At 48.0% G+C, this 27,154-nt stretch overlaps 1 protein-coding gene and 1 long non-coding RNA gene across 2 annotated transcripts in view; one reads left to right on the top strand and one right to left on the bottom strand.

The window, feature by feature from the left end:
- The window catches only part of PLBD1 (phospholipase B domain containing 1), a 424,699-nt gene that overhangs the window by 300,105 nt on the left and 97,440 nt on the right, over window positions 1–27,154 (bottom strand). The window contains exon 4 of the mRNA XM_069652727.1: window positions 24,836–24,974. Within this exon, the coding sequence (XP_069508828.1) occupies window positions 24,836–24,974 (139 nt within the window). The remainder of the gene's footprint in view (window positions 1–24,835; window positions 24,975–27,154) is intronic.
- LOC138581412 (uncharacterized) overlaps window positions 1–27,154 on the top strand; it is a 578,201-nt gene that overhangs the window by 481,667 nt on the left and 69,380 nt on the right. The window lies entirely within an intron of this gene.

The raw sequence follows: 27,154 nt of genomic DNA, 5'->3' as shown, positions 1-27,154 counted from the left end.
GAACATCCGAAGTGCACTCCTAGCCAAAATCCCCCTCCTACAAACCGAAAACTGCAACAACAAAAAAATAAACTCCCACCACTCGACAAGCCCTTAGATCAACCCTCAGACCAGTGTCCCCTTTCCCCTCCTGCCACCCCTGGTTCTAATTCTGCCCCAATCACAGGTCTCGAAACTGACAAGATCATTAATTCCAAATGCCAAGGAGACATTTGCCCAGCTACTCTCATAAAGTAGTGCACAGACGAGCTTGCCCCCTTCATCTCAACTGGCATCGTCCCTGAGAATCTAAAAGAAGCCTGGGTACCCCCCCTCCTCAAAAAACCCACCTTAGACACCAACATCCCCACCAACTACCACCCCATCACAACTGTACCATTCCTCCTTAGAATACTCAATAGAACAGCCTATCTGCAAATTCAGAACCAATTTGAAACCCACAATTACTCTATCTCTGTGCAGACCATGGAGGAAGTCCTTAAGAAAATGCATCCGCTTGTTGTAATGGTGATACTCTACCAGATAAAATTATTTTAAACAACATCAGTTTCTTTTCACCTTTCCTGACTCGCTTCACTAACACCACATTCCGACATTGCACGATTCCTAAAGACGTTAAGAAGGTCGTAATTTGCCCATTATTGAAGAAGGCAGGTTTAGACCCCAAAAATGTTAAAAAACTACACACCTATAACAAATGTACCCTTCCTCTTGAAAGTCGTGGACAGAGTAGCTACCTTGCAGCTACAAAAACACCTAGAAGGGGCCAATATTCTTCAATCTAGACATCTGGCTTCAGAGAGCACTATGGCACGGAAAGTGCGTTACTTGATCTTCAGAGCCAGATGATGGACTGTATGGACAAGAGCAAGGCATGAATATTGATGCTCCTCGACCAATCTGCGGCTTTTGACCTCCTGGACCATAAGAAAGATTTATCTACATTGTCCTCAGTAGGTAATTGTTCTCCATCAGCCGTGGAATGCTTGAAGTCCTTCCTGTCGGATAGGATGTCAAAACTGTGTTTGGGCCAAGCTTCCTCAGGGCAATTATATTCCACGTGCAGAGTGCCGCAGGGAGCTTGTTTATCCCCTGCACTCTTTAATATCTATTTATGCCTTTTGTGCAATATCTTGGATAAAGCAGGGATGAAATGTATCAACTATGCTGATGACACTCACTTATTGGTAGAACGGAATGGAAACTATAGTGATGACTCGAGAACCATACAGAATATCTATCAAATCATCAAGGATTGGATGACTCAAGACTGGCTATGTGTCAATAGCAGAAAGACTGAGCTGTTTTTTGTATCTTCCCAAGCAAGGTCAAAATTGGGGCCAGGATACGCCGAATTTAACATTCACGGCCAATCCATCAGGGTTCTAGACCAGGTCAAGACTTTAGGAGTGATAGTGGATCACTCACTGGGTGCAGATTCTCATGTAGCAAATGTTTTTAAACAATCCCAGTACCACCTAAGGCTTCTTAGGTTGGTTAAAACCATATGTTACTAGTAGGTACTGCAAGACCTTGGTCAGAGCCATAACAATGCCTGCATTGACTTTTGTAATGCTCTGCTTGGGGGAGCCAGCAGAAATTGTATACAGAAACTCCAAGTCTTTCAAAATGATATGGTTCACATTATAAAAGGCGTTTCCAAAAGGGAGCACATAACCTCGGCCAGGAGGGAATTTCACTGGCTCCGTGTTGCTTCAAGGATTACCTTCAAGATTTTGACCCTGACAAAAATGCCTTTATGGCCTCGCCCCGAGCTATCTGAAAAATGGCCTTACCCCTCAAATGCAGGGTAGGTCAACCAGATCAAACACCACCAATCGCCTTGTTTGCCCAAGGATTAAGAGAAGCCGAGGCAAAGGTTGCTCTGTTGCTGTTATAGCTACCCTTGCCTGGAACGACCTCCCAGTTGAGATGAGCATAGAGGAGAGCCTTCAAACCTTACGAAAAAGGCTCAAGACCTTTTTATTTAAATAGAAAACCTGCTCACGCACAATGTTCACTTCCCACTCTCATTTTGTGTAGCTCATTGGATACTTGTGTTTTCCATTTTTGTTTTTAGTTCCTGCCTGTGTTATACGTGCGCCCTGATGCCTACGGAACTTTATAGCATAAACATAACATAACAATCTCCTTGGTATCTGACAATCAGGCTTACGCCCTGGAAATGGAACGAAATCCACCCTACTGGACTTAAAAATCCAAATGGACAAATTCAAAGACCAAGGCAATATTGCCATCCTCCTCCACCTGGACCTCTCAGAAGCCTTCGATCTAGTCAATCATAATATCCTCTGCCAACACCTCTCCTCAGCTGCCCACTTCTTGGCCGAAGCCACTACTTGGATAAAGTCCTTTCTCTCCAACCCCACAATTAGAGTATTCTCCGCCTCAGTAGAAGCCCCGCTTTCCTCATTCACTTGTGGAATGCCTCAAGGCGCCTGTGTTTCACCAACCTTGTACAATATCTTCACTAAACCCCTTTTTGGCTTCCTGGATATGCTGGGTGTCACCTACACCAGCTACGCAGTTGACAACCACATCCTCCTACCCATATCCGGAAACTACAACAGAGATTCCAATGCTCTCAGCAAACTATACCTAACCATCCTGGCCTGGATGGCACAACACGGCCTATGCCTTATTGACGAGAAAACTGAACTCATTAGCACTCAGTCTCGGGTATACTGACTCAATATAGCATAGAAATCCTTTTCCATCAACGGGAACTCCATCACCATCTGCAAAGAGGTAAAGACCTTAGGATTACATCTAGACTCCACTCTACAGTTAACCAGACATGATGGCTCTATAACATACTGTGAAACTGATCAATGCCTACAGACCATTCCTGTCTACCGACAGCTGCACTACTATCGCTAGATCCCTCATACTATCAGGATTGACTACTACAACTCCCTCTTTGCAGGCGCCAATGCCTGCAACATAAAAAAAACTGCAAATCATTCAAAATAACACCATACAAGCAGCCCTAGACATCTCGAAAAAAGACCACATATCCGGAACCAGATGTAATATCAACTGGCTCCCTAGCCAAGAACGCATCACGTTCAAAACATTAGCACTGACCCACAAATGCATCTCGAACACTGCCCCCACCTACTTGTCCAAAATGTTCTCTAAGGCCCAATCAGCCAGGCCCACCCGGGATGCCTATTCACACTTACGGTGATCGCTGCTAAGTCTTGGAATGCCCTCCCTATGGCCTGAAGATCAGATGACGCCTATGGGTCCTTTCGCAAAGGACTCAAAATCTGTCTCTTTCCCCAGGACCCCCAAAACCCCAAACTAACTTAACACTTTATTGTGCCGCCTCCAATTCCACACAAACACAGACTAGAAACACTGCTGCTCACATTATGGCACTCAACACTATGCCAATAACTCCCACAGCGTACCTGCAATTTGGATTAACAACGACTGTAACCTTGTTGTATCCAAGTCTTCATGTACTACCTATGCCAATAATTGTTCAGAACTGCATCTGTATGTCCGATGACGGTTGACGACTAACCTTCTGAAACTAAGCCTTCATGTAACCAGTGCCCAGATGCCCCTGAGTTTGGCGCACTTTATAAATGCCAAAATAAATGTAAAAAATAAATAGCTCGCAAATTCCCACTCAACAGTACTTTGCACAACGGGCTAAATCTCACTTGCACAATGTGGTAGTTCTTGTGTTGAGTAAGGCGAGAGACCGGTCAGAGGACAGAAGTCCACTTCACCATGTATATGTACACTAGAGGGCACAGCATGAACTACTTGGCTGTACCGGGGCAAGGGGCTAACTTCCCCCCTTAGTAGTAGGAAAGAGGCATGTCAGTTAGATGCAGTTTGCCAAACCGCCCCTTTGTTCATGCAAGGATTCGATGGCAGGACCCACACAAGGTGACTAAAGCAAAGCAAAAAGAGGTGATGTTTGAAATAATCTGAATCTATGGCATTGCTCTGGGCAACCCTCCAAACCATTGTTCTTTAGCCTGCCAAGCCATTACAAAAATACCATATGCAAATCAGGCTTGGTCCCATCACAAAAGGGGGAGTCCAGTTTAAACTGCTAGGTCTCACCCCTTCTGCACAAGACCACAAGCAACCCCAGATATGTTTTGGCTTCAATGTGCGTCATCGGTGAGTTGTAGCTAGGGTCTCTAGGTCGAGCAGTCACAGGACTCACTGGGCCTCATTACGAGGTGGGCGGAATGGGTTTAACGGCACCGGTAACGCTGCTGGTAAACCCATTCCACCCTGTTACGAGGTTCCCTTGCGGGACCCGCTCAGAACGTCTGGTCAGACCAGACGTCCTTTCAGGGTTCCGTAGGGGACCAGGGAGCTAATAATGGGCCTGTTATTAACGGGCCCGTTATTAGCTCCATCCCCATTCCCATTGAGCCCTATGTGGGCTCGAATGGGAATGGGGATGGTTTTTTTGAGTGAGGAATTACCGGGTCCTCCAAGGTTGGAATGACCCGGTAATTCCTCATTCAAGGAACCCGACCCAGACACAATTTTGGAGGCAGCCATGGCGCTACTCGTAATGAGGCCCACTGTCGTGCTTGTTTGGGAAGTTGTTGAGACTTTCCAGCAGAGCTCAAAGGCCCTCCTGTGTCGGGTTAACCCCATCTGGTGAGTGAAACTCCTAGCCCCGACAGTGACACACACAATCCCGAACATAGGCATGAGTCACAGGGAACCAGTTGATAATAAAGAGGGATCAGATGGTTTTGGCAATGTGTAAATGTTTCCTCATAGGCCAATATGTCAAATCACATATAGATTCCTAATTATATTTAACCAAACTGCCACCATGAATGTCGGATAGAAAGTTATGTTGAATTTCAGTCATGGGGGACCGTGGATAAAGGCTGCCCATGGCTGTTGGAATAGTTTGGATACCAGAAGGCTGTTTCAGAAAGTACACATTACTCTGGTGCTGCCAGGTTACCTGCATATCAGTAGACAAGAGTCCATCTAGGAGAACACTCATGTAACTATACTGTTTCAGCATGGGGCATTTAGAATAGTGGCGCTCACTTTGAGGGAAGAAAAACCAACATCATTTTATACAGGGAAAAAGGGTCTTGAACACCCGCACAAAGCATTTCTTCACACCGACAACTGTTAGCTGACTTCCACAAGGTGGACTGGCGTGCACATGCACACAAGATTTCTGTCTGCTCGCTGACAGGGCAGATTGGTACACATGGAACATTTTAGCTGCACTCCCATAGGATATACGGGCAAATACACAATGGGGGTCATTACGAGTTTGGAGGTAGCCATGGTAAGTCCCCATTCTGAATACCATTCTCCATTCCCATAGGGCTCAATGGGAATGGGGAAAGGAGCTAACAACGGGCCTGCAAATAGCGGGCCCGTTATTAGCTCCTTGGTCCATTAGCGGCTCCCGCTAAGGGACCTCGGAATGCAGCGGTAGGGGGTTAACGGCACTGGCATCCTTACCGGTGCCGTTAACCCCCTACCGCCGTACTCTGAATGAGGCCCAATGTATAGCCCTGCTCCCAGAATGGATGGGCTGCGCCCACACAACTTGTAGTCAAACTCACTGGGGGCAATGTCACGCCGACAATCTGTAAAAACACACACACACACGCACCCACAACTTTCCTACCTGCACTCGCACAGGAAAGAGGGGTATAGCGTCACTCCAGCTGGGGAAGAGGGGCACTCATCACACCCAATCAAAAGTGCACATCTCTCAGTAGACAAGCACCCGCATGGCGAGGGAAGTCGCTGCATGACCCATCCTAGTGTATGTGCCAAGTACTTCAGCATCTTGGCGAGGCATCCCGTCACAGGGCGGGGTCAGAGCCGTTTCTGTGGAGCCATGCCTCCGACGGGGTTAGTGATAGTAGACTGGATATGATGGTTGTGTGTTCGTGGGCGGGAAAGGTTGACTCCAGGGAGCCGCACCTCCCTGGTGCCTCACACCCCCTTCAGCATTGTCATATGGAAGCAGGCGATACTGGAAGAAATGCCCGCCGTCTCCTGCAAGTCCCTTTGGCTAATGAGGCCATCATACACTAGGGTGAATGCCCGGCAATGATGACAGCGTCCCTGCTTTCCAAGACACACACACACACACATACACGCGCGAGTGCACCCAAAGGCCCAGCCAAACTGCTTGGCATTGGTCGGGGCAGCCCAAGTATGGGTACAGCAAAACAGCTGCAGTTCGCCAGACTGGCACCGCAGTAGGAAAACATAAACCACCAGCACTGATGTTATTTGACGGTGTCCTATTAGGTTCCAGCAACATCCTCTTCACCCTGGCTTCTGTGATCCCTAGAGGTCAGGGCATCCAGGGAATGGCTCACAGAGCACTAAGTGCATAGGAGTACCATTAACGCTTTACAGTTTTATATAGTGCCTAAGTGCACAAAGGCTTTTTGGCGCTAACCAAGACTGCCGAACCACCGTCAGAAAGGCCATCTGTCAGGTAAAGAAATTAGCACAAAGGACTACCTACGTCTGCGCTTATGGTGAAAAATGAAATGCAGAAGAATTGGTTTTACAAATGCAATTCCCACGAGCACGCTTGCTTTAATCGATCAATGATGCCACCTTTATGCACACACCCCTCCCCCCCCTATGCAGCTGCTTTCATTACATTGGCCCTCATTACGACCCTGGCGGAGAACCATGGTGCAATTTGCACCATGTCCATGGCGCAAAGCTGCCAACTCCGCCATGGTGGTTGGCGGATTTACCGCCCCATTCCGACCTTGGCGGGGCGGTAAGTCCCCAATCCCCATTTACCCTTCCCCATTCCCATTTTTGCCCCATAGGGTATAATGGGAGTGGGGAAGGCGTTAATTACGCCACCGTAAATTACGGTGGCGTAATTAACAACAAGTCCCGTAGCGCCATGGATTTTTCCGCATGCAAAAAGCAGCCGTAAAAATCACCATGGCGCTACGGGAACTCGTAGTCTGGCGGAAAGGTACGCCATGCATTACGCCGGCGTAAACCCCTTTCCGCCAGGGTCGTAATGAGGGCCATTGTAATGCAAGTACTTTACAGAATTCTAATGTGGAAACACAGCGGTTGCTGTCCAAGTAAATGGTTTTTCTGTCACCTGCTCTTAGGGAAGGCCTTGCCTGAATGCATACTGGCACACTGTAGTGTGTGACCAGCCTACCAGGGTCTGAGCGCCCACTGGCCTCTGGCCCTGTGTTGCAGGGGTTCGGTTCGTGCCGCCTCACTTGCATTTCGCAAGGGGCAATGCTATTCTGAATAGTGACAGGCGAAGAGTTACGCAATCCCGCGCCGAGAAAGCAGAACTAACCCGCGTCTTCCTCCGGCTGAAGGGCGGAACCAAAACAAGGTATAACTGCGCGAACATTCCGAGGCGAATTACTTCTGAGGAAAGTCGGCACCGATGGCAAGATAGTGTTGTAGGTTAAGCTGAAGGTATCGAGAGGCACCTCGCGATACGCAAGACGCGCTGTATTCATTAAATGAAGCAGGCCAATAAATCAGGAGCAGAGACAGGTGCGTCTTGACTGGACTTTAATATAACTCGAACTGCCGAACTGGCGGTAAGCCCGCCTTCCTAACCACGTGGGTCACAGCCCACTCATAACTGCCATAGACAGAGGACTGTCCCCTTCAAGTACATTAATAACAATGAACATAGGATATTACATCTTCCCCCCCCCTTATCACACACTTTACTAGTGTTCAGTTGGCCTCCTCAATCCATCTTGTGGGTTTGCGAATGACCCGTTTGGATGGGCTGTGCAAACGTGGGACCTGGTTTACTGCCGGGCCATCACTGTCACTGCAGCTATCGTCAGCATCTCTGTCCTCTTCCTGATACTCAGAGTCTGTCTCTGAGGAGGCATCTGGCAGGGTTGTTGGAGTGTTGAGAGGGTTATCCGTGTTGTTGAATGTTCTGAAGAAAGATGAGTTCCGGGTGACTGTACCTCGTGCATTAGCTGCCGTTATCATTGAACCCTGGATGTGGGTTACTGTCAGGGGGTCTGGCTTGAAAGCAGGCATGTCCTTCGTGATTTGTTTTTGTCTTACCAAGACTTGATCCCCTACTCCAATGTGACTTGGTCTGGCCTGTCTTCTGGTGTCTGCATACTTTTTCATTTTGTCTTTGCTCTCTCTGTCCTTGCTTCTGGCCTTCCTTGTATGCGAGTGTTCAGCCATGGCTCGTGTAGTGAGGGAGTCTTGTTTTAATGACGCGGCCGAACATTAACATTGATGGACATTCCCCCGTTGAACTGTGGGGCGTGTTCCGGTATTCTCGCAGCAAGTTGCAGATGGCTTGCATGAAAGACCCATTTGTGATGGAGCAAATCTGGAGCGTGCGTTTGAGGTTTCCCATAAAGCGTTCCACCATTCCATTTGCCTGTGGCCACAGTGGTGGGACTCTGTGGTGCTGAAATCCTAGGTATTCTGCAAACATTGCAAAGTCCTGTCCAGTGAAGGGGGGTCCATTGTCTGATTTTACTCTGGATGGAATGCCATAGTCCGCGAAGGTTTTGTCCAGTGCTGGTATGACTGCTTGTGCACTAGTCGAGTGAATCAGGTGAACCTCTGGGAATCTTGACATTTCATCTATGATTACTAGCACGTATTTGCCATTTGCCAGTGGCCCAAACATGTCCACCGCAACTTCGTCCCACACTTGTAGAGGCATTACAGATGCTTGGACTGGTTCCGGAAATGTGCGAGGTGCTACTGCCTGGCATGGTAGGCATTTCTTTAGTAGTTGTTCCACCCGTTCGTCTATGGATGGGAACCATACTTTTGTTCTTAATTGTCTTTTGGTTGATACTATTCCCCTGTGTCCCGCGTGTGCAATGTCTAATATTTTGTCTTGTAGGGCAGCGGGGATGACTATTCTGTTTTCTTTGAGCAGTAAGCCTTCCGGTGATGTGGACAGTGTGTCACGGACAAGTTTGAATGTGCGAAAGTGTCGTTCCTCTTCCGCGGACAAGAGTGATGCACCTCTTTGTCTGTTCTGCCACTGGTTGGATTTTAGGCATGTTTGTATCATTTGGAGTAGGTGGTCTTTCTATGTTGCCTCCAGAAGCTGTGCTGTGGTGACGGACTTGGGTAGCGCACTGTTGATCAGATAGCGTAGATATTGATTTGCTTTCTGTGACTGTCGTTCATCTTGCGCCGGGAGAGGATATCGTGACAGGAAATCTGCAGGATTGTTGTCCTTGCCCGGGCGGTGTATTATTTTGAAAGAGTACTCTTGTAGTCTTAAACCCCATCTCGCGATGCGTGGTGGCATTTTGGCTGTAGGTTTACCGTAGATGGTGGTAAGGGCCTGGTGGTCCGTGATTATAGTGAATGGTCTCCCATATAGGAATAGGTGGTAGTGTTCGCATGCCCACACTACTGCCAGGCTTTCCTTCTCCGGTTGGGAGTACGCACGTTCTGTAGCAGAGAGACTTCGGCTCGCATAGGCTACTATTTTCCTCGGAGAGTCGGGTGGTGCTCCACGTTTTGATTGTGCTAATATGGCTCCTAAACCAACCAGGCTGGCATCTACTGTGAGTTCCGTGTCCAGCTCGGGGTCGTAGTATGCCATGCAGGAAGCGGTTGCAATCCTTCTTTTGATTTCTTGAAATGCTTCTTCGCAGGTGTCAGACCATTGGAACTCCTGGTTCTTCCCGGTGAGCAGACGTAGGGGCGTACTCACGGAGGCGAAGTCCTGGATATATCTGGTAGAATAGCTCGCCATTCCTAAGAACGAGCGTACTGCTGATGCCGACGTGGGTGTAGGGGTCTCTACCAGTGCTTGGACCTTTTCCGGATCAGGTTTTAGTCCATCTTTTGAGAAGATGTGTCCGAAGAATTTGAGCGTGGATTTACTGATCTCACATTTGTCTGGATTGAGGGTGAGATGGGCGTTCTCTAACGCCATGCAGACTCTCCGCAATGTGTCATCATGACTGTCTTGCGTGGTGCCAAATACCAGTATGTCGTCCGAGTAATTTAGGCAATTGGGGATGTGTTTGATCACCTGATGTATTTCGTTTTGGAAGATTTCTGCAGCTGACGATACCCCAAAGCTGAGTCTTTTATATCTGAAAAGACCTAGGTGAGTCGAGAATGTGGTGATATATCTCGAGTCGGGGTGTAACTCCAGCTGGTGGTACCCTTTGTTCAGGTCTAGCTTGGAAAATACTTTGGAGTTGTGTAATAGGTGCATCATATCAGTCATTCTTGGGGCCAGGTGTCGTTCCCGCTCTATGGCCATGTTTGGGGCCCTCATGTCAACGCATATGCGAATGCTGTCTTTGTTGTCCTTTTTGGGCACCGGTACGATGGGGGACACCCACGGAGTTGGTCCCGACGCTGGCTCTATGATGTCCTGATCTAACAGCGATTGAATTTCATCCTCTACATGCTTTTGTATGTTGAAGGGTATGCCCCTATAATGTTGTGCTGTAGGCGGGATCTGCGGATTGATATGCAGCTTGACTTGTTTGTCCTTCAGTTTTCCTAAGCCTCTGAATAAGGACGGGAACATTTTTGTCATCATGTCCTTTGGGCTCGTTGTGTATGCTGACATTATTTGATACATTATTTGAATGAGACCCATTTGAATTGCTGATTTGAAGCTGAGAATGCTGCCACCTGGTACCTCCCCTTTTATGACGTAAATTTTGATCCTTTGACTTTTGTCCTTATATTGACAGTGGGCCGTAAACATCCCTTGACAATTGAGTGGCTTGTTGGAGCCGTATGGGTATATTAATGTCTCTGCTTCTTTCAGAGCTTTCTTGTGGGTGAGTAATTTGTATGTTTCATCGTTTATGACATTGACTGTCGCTCCCGTATCGATGAGAAATTCTCTATTTTGTCCGTTAACTTGTAGTAGCAGAGTGGGGCTATATTCTGCGGCAATGCTATTTCCAATAGCGTGTACATATCCCCTTTTTCTGTCTCCGCTGGAGGAGGACGACTGAGACTCCCGTCTTCTGTGAGGCGAATCTTCTAGATATCTGATTTTTTGTCGGGAGTGTCGTCGTTGTGAGTCATGTCTGGTGCTGGCGTGTCTTGAATACTCTCTTCTTTCTTCCCGCCTTTTCTCCTCCCGAGGGGTGTCCCTTGACGAATATCGAGAATCGCGCCTGGAGACTGTGGGTGACTGTCTCCTGCGGGATCTTGAGCTTTCCCTTACCGGATGTTGGTCTTGCAGCCTCTGTGTGTCCCTGTTATAGTCCCCTGACTGGGCGAAATTGATGTTTCTGCATACTGATTTGAAGTGATTTTCGCCACCGCACTTGTCGCAGTTGTGACCGATGGCGGGACATGGACCAACATGTGGAAATTTAAAGCCACACCTGTAACACTTTTTTTGTTCCGCAGGGTGAGAGTCCCTTGATGTCCTGATGGGGCATACTGAGGCAGTGGAGGCAGACTGAGTAATTTTGATGTTACCTAGGGATTCTGTCTGCTGCATGAGCGCGGAGTCAGCACGTGCGAGTTGCAGAATTTCTTCAAGTGTTCTGCTTTTCTGAAGTAGCTTTCTCCTGAAATCATGAGACGCGCAGCCGGCAATGGTTTGAGATTTTAGGGCTTCATCCGTCGAATATCTGTCGAAATCACAATACTTTGCTCTTTTCCTTAGGCGCATTACAAAATTGTCCATGGTTTCGCCGCTCTCTTGTGTCGATGTGTGGAAAATGTGTCGTTCGTAATCCACGTTTCGCAGCGGTGCAAAGTAGGCGTTCAGAGCATCAATGATGCCTTGGAATGTGTCCGTGTTAGATTCAGGCATTTCGAAGACGATGTCCCGGACCACCGGGCCTAGTGAATGGAGCAGGATGCCTCTCAGACGTCGTTCCTCCCTCACCCCCGATGCGTCAATGTAGATATGTAGTTCTTTGAGCCATCTGTTCCATCTAGGGGCAAGGCTGCTAGTGTCCGCCATGTCAAACGGTGGCACCGCTTGTAGTTGTAATGATTCTGAACCGCTATCGTCTACGTGAGCGGCTTGGCGAGGTGTGGAGCTGGAGGAAGGGCTCAGGGTTCCGCTGTCCGGATTGTCGTCCGACATGCTTGGTTGCTCACGGATGGAAATGAGGCCTTATACGTGGGGCACACGCGTATTGATACGCCAGTTTCCACGTGCGTTATGCGGAGAGTAGCACGTTAAACTCTTGGTACAGGCCGCAGCGCGGATGCCGTTAGACAGGCGGTGACTCTTACTTGTTCAAAATTCTTACGTTGCGTGGGTTGGAAACAGCTCCGGATGCTGATTCGAGCGCGAAAACTGTGTTGGTGGCTATACGACTCTCTGGGCACCGGTGCTGTTCAGCAGAAGACTCGTCGCCATTGTTGTAGGTTAAGCTGAAGGTATCGAGAGGCACCTCGCGATACGCAAGACGCGCTGTATTCATTAAATGAAGCAGGCCAATAAATCAGGAGCAGAGACAGGTGCGTCTTGACTGGACTTTAATATAACTCGAACTGCCGAACTGGCGGTAAGCCCGCCTTCCTAACCACGTGGGTCGCAGCCCACTCATAACTGCCATAGAGAGAGGACTGTCCCCTTCAAGTACATTAATAACAATGAACATAGGACATTACAGATAGCAATATGTTCCATCCGTCTAGTGCCAGAGTGACCTGAAGTGCCCTGTTCGCCATAATCGGAAGCCTTGTAGCAAAACAGGCCGGGCCAATAGGATACAGAGAATTACCATCATTTAAATGGGCAGAGAGAGCATCTGTCAATACAAAGTTTGGTCCGCAGCCAGTAAAGCAGTCCATAACAAACGCACAGCAAAAAGCAGCCAGGGTGGACTACATTTAGTTATGAGTGACAAGTATGATCACGTTTAAAGCCCAAGTACTCTACACAAAAAACAGGAACACACCAAATACCCATGAAAGAGGGCCAACAATAGGAATGCGAAAGAGCGTTCTGAAAATGGGTGGCGAGTGGGAGGCATGACAGCCAAATGAAAGGGGACCCTGCCAAATGAGTGGGTCAAAATGGTATGCCAAAAAAGGTGGAGGAGGGGGCACACACCCTTATACCCCGCTAAAATGACGCCCATGCACACTGCCCTCAGAAATCAGCACTGTTGTTTTATATAGTTGAGTTTGGGTGTATTGTCACCATAAAAGAAGGATTTCAAGACAAAGTTGCGGGGGAGTTTAGCTAAGAGGTGAACGTAAATATTGAACAAAATTGGAGAGTTTGACAAGCCCGGAGGGATTTAAAAGAAAGTTGTCAGCAAAGTCAAAAATGGGAAGTGGAACATTAGAGCCCAGGATGCAGGTGATGGATTGAGTAGGCAGGTGAAGTCCAGGGTAGGTTGCAGTGAACAAAAATAAATAAATCATTGAGGGATCATGGGATTTGTAGTCCAAATCATCTGACAAGCCATAGGTTGCTGACCCCTGACATAGTGGGTAGACAGACGAGCAAGGGGGGAACTCCCAGACAGTGGGGGATTGACTCTCTGACTGCACCACCTCAATCCCTGCTTCTTCCGCCAGGAGCAATCCCACAAATGCGTCCCGCAACTCCACACCGTAGGCTGCAAACAAAAGTGGATGCCTGGATTTACCACTGGCAGACTGTATATGTTGCTCCCTGCATTCCAGGCCATGTTGCGGGCCACCATGCGCGCACACTGCACTTGCTTTTGCTGCCCCTGGTCTGCTAGGCTCCTGAATTCCCATAGTCATGGGCCAGAGTTCTGCGGGAAAGCCATGGGGAGTATGGAGAGAGTGTTCCCCCACCTAGCCTCTTGCTTATAGGGAGAAGGCAGACGGGTTAGGGAAGGAAAGGGTTTGCAAGGGTCTTGCGCAGGGCTGTGAAAACGGCGACTATGCGCCAGTGAACAGGGGTTTTGGGGGTTTGGGAATGCGAGGAGGGCTGGGCGGTGGGAGAGGAATCACGTACCCCCTACCACACCATCATGTGCCGCACATGTGTTGAAACGCAGAGGCATGTGTTGCCGCCCAGGTCTGGAAGGGGTAGGAACCTGCCTCCATGCCATCCTCCTTCTCCTGTACCTCTCTATTGGATGGATACCACCCCGGACTCTCCAGCATAACTCCAGTGAACCAGGACTGGCTTGGACCCCTGCACCCCCACGCACCGAATACAAGCTGGAGCTTATCGTGAGGGTGCCTGTAAGCCACGCGCGACCATTCAGAGTCGCTAGCACCATTAGGCTCACAAGGAAGCTGCACGGTGATCACAGCTGTGGAGAAAGCCTGCATTCTCTCTTCATGCCGTGCACCAAACCGAAGGGACCAAGAGGGCCCGGGACCCTGCTACAGGCTTCAGGCGCATGGAGTCACACGAAAGCCCAAGCTGCTTTTGGGGATTGCATGCATGCCTGTGACTGGAGCGCCAACATGGGTACAGAGCAACAGTGAGGAAACGGTTAGAGTGATCCCAAGCCACACAGCTCCAGTGGTTGCTTCTGCGCACCTCCCCAATCCCCCCTAGAGTGTAATATCCCAGAGAGGGACACTGTACATTTTAGGTAAAATATCTGAGATGGCTTCTCCCAAAATTGCGGCATACTACTCTATACATAGGAAAAATGGACGCCGTTCAAGAGAAACCAGCAACAAACTGTGGAATCTCAATGATTATTCGCAAACGAAGCCTAGAAGGTGCCAATGGCATCAGAGAAAAATAAACAGCTGTGCAGCTACAGACAACGAGAGAAGAAATTAAATTACACAAAGCTAGACATACAAAGCACATTTTTAACAGAGCAAATCTTTTTTGAAAATGATTTGATTTCAAAAGGTGGTTTCGTTTTATGTGTGGAAATAAACTTTAAATATTGTTTTCAAATGTCCATCAAATGATTGCCATTCTTTTGCTTCTACATTTCTTTTAAATTACTTCAACTCTTAATTCAGGCATAGACATCTTATATACATAGTTTAGAAGAAAACTGTTTGATATGGACGCGAGGAACAAACCTATCCATAGCATAAGAAATAAGCCGCAGCGGGGACCAGTGTTCCCATTGGCAGGACAGGATTAGAAAAGACCTTAAGAAAGCCAGGGCAAATCCTAAGACACAAAGAGCAACACCTTGCCACATGACAGAAGTGTCAAGAGAAAAGAGAACCAGAGAACCGCATGATCTGACCGAGGAAGGGACAGTATTTAATACTCAACAAAAGCAAATGCCCTTCTTCTGAAGCAAAACATATTCTATCAAGTGGGTCAGAAAACTAGTGGTCGAAATCGAGGATTTTAATTTGGGTTAGTAAATGAGTGGTGGCAAAGATTTAAAGGTCCTCTCACTAAATGTTAAAATCACCCTCATCTACCATAGAACCAAACCGTACCCAAGTTCTTTGCAGTCAGGTTAGCCAAGCCTTCATGAACCCTGGATCAAACTAGGGTGCTGTACAGCGGGAAATTCAGGAAATACGTGATGGTTAAATGAACCGTCAAAACCTTTCCGCCTTCAGTCAACTTAGTGGGGTCAGTTTCCAGGAAATAAGACATTCGAGAAATCTCATAGGAAACGGCGGTGTATCAATTAGTAGAACACATTTTATACTCTATTGGTCTGGAAGAGTCAATTAACCAACTTTCAGTAATAAAGGCAATATAACAATTAGCATTAGTAAAAAGTTCAACTGCATGCTTAACCATAGAAGTAGAGCTCATTAAAAAGGAAGTATAACTAGATGATGTATAGCTACCAGGAAGTCCAGGAGAAGGAAGGGGATCGGAGACCAGATGATATTATTAAAAGAAGGCACTATGAAAATCTGGGAGACTGCTGATAAATCAGAACAGCCTTACAATAGAGGTTGCTGTATGGAATTGCTAGAACAAAATCTCCGCCCTAGCCCCCTCTTCGGTGCAGATGAGCTGGCCTTTGGCGCGCCACCAGTGTATCCACCAAGCATGGCCACTGGGTGCAGAAGCACCTTGCACACCGGGCATTAGTGGCGGGCTTCTTTTACACTTGGGTTGCAGAGACCATTCCTCTCCATCCTCATGTTTATTGAATTTACACCATGTTGAACAACATGTAAACTTTAAGGCCCTCTGTATTTTGCATAAGGTTTTCTACAACACTGACCCCCTACCCCCTTTTAAGTATTCAGTCCCATCACTCCTGGTCTTCTAGAATGCTTCGCTGAGCCTCTGTTGGACTTCATGCGATTGCTAATCTTAGATATGAAAGATTGGGTGGTCGTTCAGTCTGTCCAGGAAAATAAGCTTTGGAACTCTCTGCTCACTGCCCTTCACCATATCCCAAAATCACCTGAAATTCAGACACAGACTAAAAACCCTCCTGTTTCCCCATAATCTTTCGAAATTCTAGAACTGGGTTAGGGTACCCTCTTCCGAGTGTTTTGTTCAGTGTCGAGGTGCCTTTTTAAGATAGATGTTGCACTTTCTAAGTCTCATTACCATACCATAACACAACACAACACCAAAGCTCAATGAACAAGCAAGAGTGACCAACTCGAATGCTTGGCAAGATATCACCTAGTATCAATGCCTATGTTAAACTTCACAAATTAGAGTAATCTTTCATCATTCTATTTACACTTGAATTTATCAAACGTTTGGTGCAAAATCATATGAATTTGAAACAAAAACATGTGCTAGTCTTTGTTAAGAAACAAGGATATTGGGCCTCATTACACGGTAGGCGGTGGACCAAGGTGCTATTAGCACCTTGGTCCATGCCGGTAAAATACCGGCACCGCCTTGGCGGAAAGGGGATTTACCGCCCCATTCCAAGGTTGGAGGGGCGGTAAATCCCCTTTCCGCCATTGCCCTTCCCCATTCCCATTTCTGCCCCATAGGGCTCTATGGAAATGGGGAAGGCGCTAATTACGGCACCGCAATTTTGCGGTGCCGTAATTAGCTCCGAGGTCCCTTAGCGGGTTGGATATTAACGCCTGCAAGAAGCAGGCGTTAATTCCTCCAACCCGCAAAGGGACCTCGTAGTACGGCGGTAAGGGTTAACGGTCACGGTTGCCATTAACGGTGACCGTTAACCCTTACCGCGTCCGTGTAATGAGGCCCATTGTCCCTAAAATGTCATCAATTGTTTAATAATTCTCAATATTGAATTGTAATTTAGTCGTCAATTATATAGGTCAATTTCCCCATCTGTATGGCTTCAATGCGCTTTGTGGTTGGAACGCCCTGTGGGAGCAAAGTCCAGGTATGGGAACATTCTAAGCTTTTTTTCAATAGGATTGTGCCATTATAAAACACTTCTGTAAATCCTAAGAGTTTATTTTTAAGATGTGTGTGTGCATTCTGCCACGATTAGGACTTACTAGGGCTGACTAGGCTCTAGTAAGCAACGCAGAGGTCGGGTATGTGGGCGAGTGCTGTCAGTGGTTAAGACAGAGTACTAGTGCAGGAGACTCAATGTGTGCCCAGCTAGACCGAATTTGTCATAGGTTGTCGCTGTATACTAATGGAAGCGGTGTTGAGGCATGTCAGGGGTTTCAGTGTGGATGGCTACACTGAATGGGACATAGCCCAGCTGCATTCTAGAGTGCATGCCTGGGAGCCGTACCAGCGGTATGCGTCCAAAAACGTGGTGCGATTTATACATACCTTAAACTCGGACAGAGTTTACCTTCGATGTTGCTTTCAGAGGTCTCCCAAGGTGATCGGGTGGTCGTTCAAGTGCATCTTCTGGTGAGGTTAACATATTACTACTGGGAAGGACCTGGCTGGTGGCATTTGTGGCAATGTTCATTTATTTGCCTATTGTACGAGGGCGATGTGCAAATTTAAGCACAAGTGCATCAGATGCGCAGGTCGGCATCCGATTACACAATGCTTTCAAGCAGGGGCTAGGGGGAGAGGGCGAGGAGCAGGGCAAGGTCTTGGGGGGGGGGGGAAGGCCCGTACGACAACTAAATTGTGGTTCATAGTGGGCGCATCAGTTTACCAGAAAGGGAGGGGGGAGGGAGTAAAGGGCTGGGGAAAGGTTTCGCATGGGTTTTCTAAATAAGTGATCACGGTCCAGGGGTAATGTGGATGCGGTGCATAGGTCGAAGTTAAGTGGACAAAGCGTTGCCTAAGGGCTGGGCTTCCTTTCCAGGGCATGCCTGCGCATTCGGGCTTTGGAGGTGCAACAAGGTTTTACTGGTATTTTGGGCTATGTGGAATGGGGGGCATTAGCGGCAAGATCCCAAGGGAGTGGCTGAGAACAGGAATTAGGAGGAAGCTGAGGTCGGCAGACATTATGGTAGGAAGGGGGAGTGCCGTGGTGGGGGAGATAACCGAAGAGCCGCTACGGGGTGTTGGTCGTTATAAGGAGGGAGTTGACGGGGGTGGCAGGGCCCTCACGCTTGCCGCACAACAAGTTGAGCAGGCTTATGTGGGTGGTTTGAGAGGGGGAGACAGGCGCAGTAATAATGCTAAGAGACTGACAAAATTAAGTGGGTATCGCAATTTTGAGTGTGCGGGAGAGGCCCAGATTCGCACATGGGAGAAGACAGGGCACGCGTTAGGGCGGATAAGCAGGACGCAGATCACAGGAGGAAGTGGGCAGGTGCGGGCGAGGGAATTGCAAGTTTGGCTTGGATTATTTGAAGTATTTTCTGGGGGCAAAAAGGGGCTATACCAGAGCTGGTGCTCGAGGGAGGAGCAGAAGAAGAGGCACTGAAAAGGATAAGTGTGCCGAGAGGCTATTGGGAAGGGGCAGGTTATTTGGGTCGGACTGCATGGATGGGGGTGCTCGTGGCCCATGGTGCAGTGGGAGGGGGAAAAGATGAGATGTGACTGCATGGACAGAGGTGCATGAGGGCCCCTGGTGCAGTGTGGGGAAACATGGTAATTGACGCAAGGTGCTGGAAGGGCAGGGTACGTGGATTGGACTGCATGGACAGGGGTGCTCATGGCCCCTGGTGCAGTGAGAGGGGAAAGCGATGAGATGTGACTGCATGGACAGGGGTGCACAAGAGCCCCCGGTGCAGTGTGGGAAACATGGTGAAATGGACGTAAGGGGATGGAAGGGGAGACTAGGTGGATTGAACTGCATGGACGGGGCACAGGTTGGCCGCTGGTGGAGTGTGGGGGGAGCAGGGTCTGTATGGATGGGGGTGCATGAGGGCCCCTGGTGCAATATGGGGAACATGGAAAAACAGGCATAAGGTGCTGGCGGATTGGTCAAGTGAGAACAGAAGGGGGAATAGGAGGGCAGAGGAAGGAGGTAAAAGTTTGGAAAGGTGCATGATTTAATTAGGGGGTAAAGATGCTCGAATGTAAGGTGGACCAGGAGGAAAGGGGCCGATGGTGCTTCTCCAGGGGGAGTAAGGAGTCGTGCACGGTGAGGGTGGGTTGGAGAGGGGGGATTTATGGGGGGGTAAAGATGGGTGGTCCGGCAGAGTTGGCCAGCACTGGGGGTTAGTGGCCCTCGGGGGAGAGAGCAGAATGCTTGCAGGAGGTTGGCGGGCAGCATCGGCAGGTAGCAGGATGGGACTAGCAGAGAGGGAAGAAAAAGGGGGGGCGCGGGTTTAAGAAAGTCCAGGGGTAATAGCATAGAGTTCTGGGAAGGGTGGCTGATTAGGAACGAGGGTGAAGTAAGGGGGCGGGAGGGGGGGGGCTGTGGCGAAGAGAATCTCATAACAATTTTCTTTTCCAGAAGGGGGCTTGGAGGAGTGGGGAGTTGCAGCGGATATCGGATGGGGCCATCAAATTGTTAATGTGGAGGGGAATGAGGGGAGAAAGCGGATTGTTGGGGCTCAAATGGGATGCAGTTATAACAGTGCTTTAGTCAGATAAGGGGATTAGGTGGGACTAATTGCTGCCAATGTCAGCGGGAGAAAGGGAGCGTCATGGGTTTCCAGAGGGATTATAATACACGCGGGGGAATGGCCTAGCACATGAAACGGGGGTAGCATTGTTCAAAGTAAGTATTAGGGGACCTAGTTGGGGTCGGTAGATATGAGTCAGGGAAAGGTGGTCTGGACAAAGTTGCCATTGAGGAGGGTTTGGAGGGAGGCGGTGAATGAAAGGGCATGGGGGAAGGGATAGGTAGTAGTTTAATAGGTAGAGGGGGTAGTTTGGAGTGCGGTGGGGGCGCAGGTGCTGGAGCACAGGGAAATAACTTTTGAGGATTTTCGGTTTCGAGAATGGAGTGCAATTATTTGGTATATGGAAAAAGTTATTAAGGTGGATGGGACGTTGGCGGTGCAGGGCATAATAAAAAGGGGACATAGAGGGTAGGTTAGGTTAGGTGGGGCAGAAAGAACACCTCAGGGGAGGCTTTTTATGGTGCAGGGGACATGGCCCTTTGGAGGAGGGGTGGAGGAAGCACAATGGGGTACTAGCACAGTAAAGGAAGGTGGATCGTGCTGTTTTCACAAACGGGCTACTCTGGGGGTACAAAAATGGGGAAACAGGTATTGAAGGAGGAGGGGCGTGGCCCCGGAAGAAAGTAGGAATGAAGGTTGAGATGATTTTAAGGAGATGGAAGGGAGCAAGAGATAGGAAGGGAGGAATCTGAAATGCTTTAATTATTTAATTGTAGGGGAATGCAAATTGATTATTTATTTAATTATTTGGCAATTGTTAAAAGGTTATTTAGTCTGTAAGGCCAGGGAGCCAAGGGAGCGTTTCTTTGTGAGCTGTGGCCTGTCACATTAAAGCGACCTTTTCCACTTTAAAGCGAGTCTGGGTGTTTTGCGCAGTAAGCCCAAAAGAGGGGACTGCAGCAGGGTCATCCCAGGAGATCACAGGGGAACGTCAATGTCTTACGTGCAGACCTGTCCCACACAGTGACCGGTTACTACCTACACACAAATGGGCCAGCCCCATCCAAAGTGCCATTATAGGGTGTGTGGGAGGCAGGTTCAACATCCTGGAGGGCAATCTCCATGGACAGCATTGCCCGGCAGATCAAGACATTGTGCCTAGCGTGCCGATCTCTTCAGCTGGGGAGAATTGGTGCATGAGGTGGTAGTGGCCATTGAACAGCATAATTTTGAAAGGCACCACACCAAGCATATTTCTAAATGCCGAGTATTGCTGTGGTGGCTTGGCATGGGGAAACTGATATTTTGTATTGTTTCTGGTGGGGGGCAATCATTTATTTTTATTTATTGTGTTACAACCGTAAATCAGGTTTTCACATGTACAAATAAAACAAGACGAATTCATAAAATTGTATGCACATTCAGTAAATGTAAAAATGTATGTTGAATATTACATAAAATGTTGTCCTTTCCCGTCAATTGATTAATGCAACATATAAATACTATCATCAGTATTCCCTTTGTATGAACCCACACATCTGCAGGACCCTTACTACATTTATGGTCAGTGATGTTTCGTGGCCAGCTACGAGCCTATTCCAAAACATATCTGAGGTCAATCAGTCCTCGGTCTCTACAAATCGCCGGAGGCACCGTACTCTTACATCCCAGGTGCCCCTGCACTCCATCAAAATGTGTTTGATGGACTGCCTACTCGGATCCTTACAAGTGGTACATAGTTATTTTGCTTCTCCACCCCGACCCCAACAGTACAGCACTACCCCGGTGTTGTAATGTTTCAGGTCTTGAACAATAAACATTCAAGCAAGGGTAGAAGTTTGAAAAGCTGGTGTCCTACTTCAGGATTCATGTTAGAATTCTTTTGTATAGGAATGGAATCATGTTAATCTATCTGAGACTTTGTACTGTTTCCATTCTCTTTTAGATAGGGGGGGGGGATAACTTTTGCTTATCTAGGGAGAAAGCCTGAACATAGGGACAGTTACCTTTCCCAACACAACAGACAGTAATAAGTAAGGATGCTTGAGATTCTACCCCGTGGCATCAGTATAGTATGCCAGCTGAGATTTGGTAATGTTTTGCAATGGGTACCACCAGGTGAAGGTACTCTGCTCAGATTCAACAGTGGTTCATCAAGCAATTCCTCGATATTCAGGCTCATTTCTCCTAATGGAGACGTAGACGCAAGTATTCAGACTGTGCCCCTGCTTCTGCAAGAGGGAGGGAGGACATTATAATTCAGGGTGTGCCCTCAGCCCTGCAAGATAGACGAGGCATGAGCATTGAATGGATACTCTACTCCTGTAAGAGAGACGAGATGCTAAAAGTTAGTGTGCCTTCACCACTGCGAGACAGGCGAGACGTAAAAATTCATGCTCTGCCCCCACTCCTGTCAGAGAGCAGAGGCTTGATACATTTTGTTTCTCTGCAGTCCTGTGAGATAGGAGACCTAAAAATGTAAAGTGTGCTCCAAATCCTGTGACAGAGGAGAGTCACAAAACTTGAGTGTGTGTTCTCTCACCCCAGCGAGACAGGAGAGATGTAAAAAATGCAGTGTGTAAATGACTGTGCAATCATTGGAAAATGTAGTGTAAATAGATAAAGGCACACCTGTGCTATGGTCTGAAAGTAGAGGCAAAATGCAGCACACTTGGAACTTCACAACCGGGTGGGGATGTCATCAGAATTGAGGACATCTTCACCTGGGTCACCATCTATGACCACCAATATAATGCAATATAATTGACTACTAGTAGCATTGATGGAAACTATAGTAGCCACCACCCGTACTCAACTGCTGAGGTTGCCCTGTCCACTGGGACACAGGCCATCCTCTGACACAACTACAAATTGCTGATGGCTTTGACGAACCACTTGCTGTGCTTGCGAAAGCAATGGTATCTGGATTAGCACACGCTCATTCATTTTAATTAATGTCATTTCAACATAAGCTATGGCGAGGCTTCTCCTATGGGCGGAGACAATAACACCAGCAGCACTAAAAACACGCTCTGTTAATTCAATGGCCGGGGGCAGACAAGGGTGCCAATGGCTAAATGGCTAAGTGCTGATTGCCACCGACACTGCTTGGAAAACCAACACTGCAGTGGGTCATCAACCTTGCCAAGCTGGCATGGGTCGCTCAAATACACATTCACGGTAGGGCCCCTATCACCACCTCTTGTTCTCCTATGCCCAGGTACATTAAAGAATGCTGAATCTGGAAGTGAGCCACACAGGGGTATACGTCTGAGAGTTGCACACCCTATATGGGGTTTCGCAGCACCTCCGAGGTTGCAAAGAAGAGGGCGCTACCAGATGAAGACCAACTTCTTTGGGCTGTTGTGGATGCCCAGTCGTTATTGCTGGTGCTTCAAGCCTTCGCTCTGAAATCAAGTGATCTTGCAGACGCCTCTCTAGTGCAGTCATTCCAGCCATGTTGTCCCACTGCCTGCAGTCTAAAATGCAGCCACTTACCCCTTAAGGTCAAAGAAAGATGCCAAAAACACTCAATGTTTTCTTTCATGCTTATTATACGTGGGTGAATATGAAAGATTCCCAGCAGTTCGCTCCCCAGCTGTGCAATATCTGACTTGCTCATGTTACATTTCACTGCTCTTTTGGAGAGGTTCATTTCGAGCCAGGAGATCAATGGAAGAAGCTCACTCAGTGATACAGAGCTTTGGCTCACATGCGGCGCTGCATCCTCAAAGGGCCGTAGCAAACAGCAGACACTGCTCACGAGCTTCCAATGAGCCGGGGTGAGGCAGGCCCTTTCTAATGCTCTACTGTGACTGTAACTGTAGTCACTTGCATCCATGATTTGCTCACACAGCCGCTCAAGCACATTCAATGCTGAATTCCTGCAGTTCGGCGCAGACTTTTTAGTTGTTAGTGTGGTAGCTTGAGCTGCACCTGCAATACACTGAAAGCATTTCTGGTGCTCAAATAAGACCAGATGTAGTGTGCCACTGCAAGTATATCATGGACAAGGGAGTTACCATTGAAAACGTGTCACCTCAAGGAGGAAAACATGTGCAAAGCATGGAGCATGCATAGTCTTCGCCTGCCTTAGTGCAGCAAGGACGTTGGAGCCAGGCCAGAGAGCAGCAAAGCTCTTATCAATGGGCCACAGGGCCGTTACAGATCGAATATTATTGCTATTGGCACCCCGGGTTGCCAATCCGGTAACTCTGGGTGTTGAGAGCAAAGTACTTCATTGGAATTAACAGGATTTATTCAAACAAAATACTCACTAAAGATGGCCACCATGGATCAGGAATATGGGGCTACATACAGAGCCCCTCATCGATGTCCATGCCAGCCAGCGAGGATACTGGGAGGAGGCGGAAGCAGCCGCAGTAATCAGGTAAGTAGGATGGGGGGGGGCTTAAAATTAAGAGGGTGGGGGGGAGATGGTGGAGTGTGGCAAGCAGCCATCAGGTTTCTTGGAAATGTGGACTTGGATCAGTAGATTCAGCCCACGATCCGAGCAACCTGATTGGTTGCTCACCCTGCCCTGGGTGCTAATATAAGATAAATATCTATCTGATTTATGAGATCTGGTAGTGATAAGACACTCATGGACAATTGCTTAAGAAACGAGTGTGGATGACGTGGGAAGTTAATTTCAGGCATATACATTTCTAAAAATGTATCATTGTGGGCATGCTTTGGAAATAGTGGAGCCTTTTGATTACTGGCAAATCTAGACATTTTAAAAGCCTCTAAAGGTCTTGAAAAAACACACCTACGTTTATTTGCGAAAAATGTGCACGTTTTCTGAGGGGCTTTTGCTGGGTAAAATGGTCCAATTAAAATACATTTGGTCTGTCCTCTCATCGCTACACACAACCACTTGCATATTGGCCCCAAAAAATCCCTTTCTTAATTTATCCCCAGCCTTTCATACAATCATGGTTTCCCTGGTTAGGGTCCTGGTCAGACAGATGCCAAACGACTAGAGTCATCACTACTAGCAATTCTGAACTGGTACGAACCCATGACACTGAACCCTTGTAGCGCTGGTCTATACATTCACCTCTGTGCCCTCACGCTTGGCCCGCTCTGCGGCTCCCTGGTACAGTCCATCCAGTTGGGCTGTGATGTATCCTGTGTGCCTCCACAATGGGTCTTCCTTCTGTGCTCCGGTCTGTGCCCTGGTCCAGACATCTTGTTTCCTGCAAGTTAAAATTCCGTGTGTTACAGCCACATTTTCAATAAACACCCTGAGAACATTCTGTTTTTTGACCTCTCCAAAGTTATGCAACCAACAGCTAAAGTGCAATAGAAAAGGTCATGCCCAGTGCTTTCATTTGTAAAAGAAATCAAGGAGGGACTCCAACAAGGGATGTGACCTAATACGTTTTGGGCATGGTTCAAGGTGGACTGGAGGGAGGCAGGAGATACCATGGCCGGCTGCTACAAAACAATACACAACCTGGTAATGTGTGCTCTGGGCCCCAGTGGCTCAGCACTGAATCATTTCTTAAGTCTCACATTCAAATGAGGACTGTACTTGTACAATCCCCATTCAATTCACATCCAGTCTGCACTCAACCAGGAATAACCCAGCCGCTCTCCCTGCAGCTGCCAGCCACTCTCCCTGCAGCTGCCAGCCGCTCTCCCTGCAGCTGCCAGCCACTCTCCCTGCAGTTGCCAGCCACTCTCCCTGCAGCTGCCAGCCACTCTCCCTGCAGTTGCCAGCCGCTCTCCCTGCAGCTGCCAGCCACTCTCCCTGCAGCTGCCAGCCACTCTCCCTGCAGCTGCCAGCCACTCTCCTTGCAGTTGCCAGCCACTCTCCCTGCAGCTGCATGTGCTTGAATCTGAAAGGGCAACAAGGACCTCCATAAATCAAATGTAGGCAAAAATCACATGTCAAAACATGTTGTGCAGTGTGTATGCCCGGTAGGAAAGGACGAGTGAGGCTGTACGCTTCCTACGTGGCAACAGGGAATAATGCTGAATAATGCTTCCTGTGGCAGATTACATCAAATCTGCCGCCTGAGCAGGCTTTGGGGGGAGGGGAAACAGCCTAACATTGCCCCAACGGTTTACCCCTGGAGGCATTTTAGAAAGGGAATTCATGTTCAAGTACTGTGGTCGGAAAGAAAGTTCCCTGCTAATGTGGCTTAAACCTGTGATAGAAAACACAAATACTATTAGATGCCAAAGGTCAACAGAGACACTCCTGCTAAGGTCCTATAAACACGCCGAGTAACGCTGCACACACATTACAGGCACAACACAAACTTAAGATGGCTGCTCTCAAGCTTTCACTATCCAAGCCTGGGAAATGATATATGATCGGATAGGTTATTTCTATCGCGTGCTCATACACAAGTGTTTCAGAGGCGACCAGGCAAAGGGAGGGGTACAGGGGCAAACAAAAACAACAATCTTACTAGGCCCAGTGACATTAAGAGCGTGCAAGTGCATGGGAAAAGGGGGGAAAGTGCGGAACAGAGGAGAGAACAGAATAAATAAAGAAGTAAAATAAATAAATAAAAGGTGGTGCTGCAGCCAGCAAGTGCTAGGTTAAGCAGATAGAGAATATCTGCTAAGCATGCTGGGAGGACCTCGAAAGGAAAACCTCCTCATGCAAATAGGGAATTGCTCGAGACATGCACAGCCGCAACCCGCTGTAGACAAAACCTCATGTACTCGTAGGCACACACCAACCATTGCATTTATGCGCCCCCCTCTGCTTTTATTTGGAGCCTGACGTGACCGACAATATGCATGCCTGCTTCTACAGTTTGCAGTCATTGTTTTGACTGGATCTCACATGGGGTGGGGGGGAGAGAACTGCCACATTCATGATCTCGTGCTTAAAGACCTGCAAAAGAAAAGGGCTCCATGGGAGCAACTAGAAAGAGAAGAGGGAGCAGGGCAAGACTGATTTGTTGCAATCTTCATGGGTGCACATCAATACACATTGGGCTGTCTGCCGTGTGTATACTTTAGATATTTTGCAAGCTGCCTGGGGAAGTGCTTAAATGTGCTTTCCAAATTGGCAATGTAATTGTGTGGTTGTCTGTGGCGTCTTGAAAAAAATGGATCTAAAGAGTGTTGAGTGTAATGTGGGCGTATTTTGTGGCAAGTTGGTGTGAATGTTAGGGAGAATTTGTCGGGTCTAGTACTGCGAGTTGGTGGTTCATCGTGTTTACTTTTTTTTAGTGGTTTGTTGAAATGCGGATTGCATTACAGTGGGTGATAGGATTATTTCAAGTGGCTATTAGTTGCCAGGCTTGACTGGCTGACCACCCAACTGCACAGAGCGTTTATGAGTGTGGAGCCATTAAAAGGCTGCATGCCTTCTCCCACTTTTCATTAAATCACAAAAACTATCCAATCACAT

The sequence above is a fragment of the Ambystoma mexicanum genome, chromosome 3p (assembly GCF_040938575.1).
Source record: "Ambystoma mexicanum isolate Mex_15411 chromosome 3p, UKY_AmexF1_1, whole genome shotgun sequence".
Lineage (NCBI taxonomy): Eukaryota > Metazoa > Chordata > Amphibia > Caudata > Ambystomatidae > Ambystoma > Ambystoma mexicanum.
This window is presented reverse-complemented; position numbering and strand designations above follow the sequence as displayed.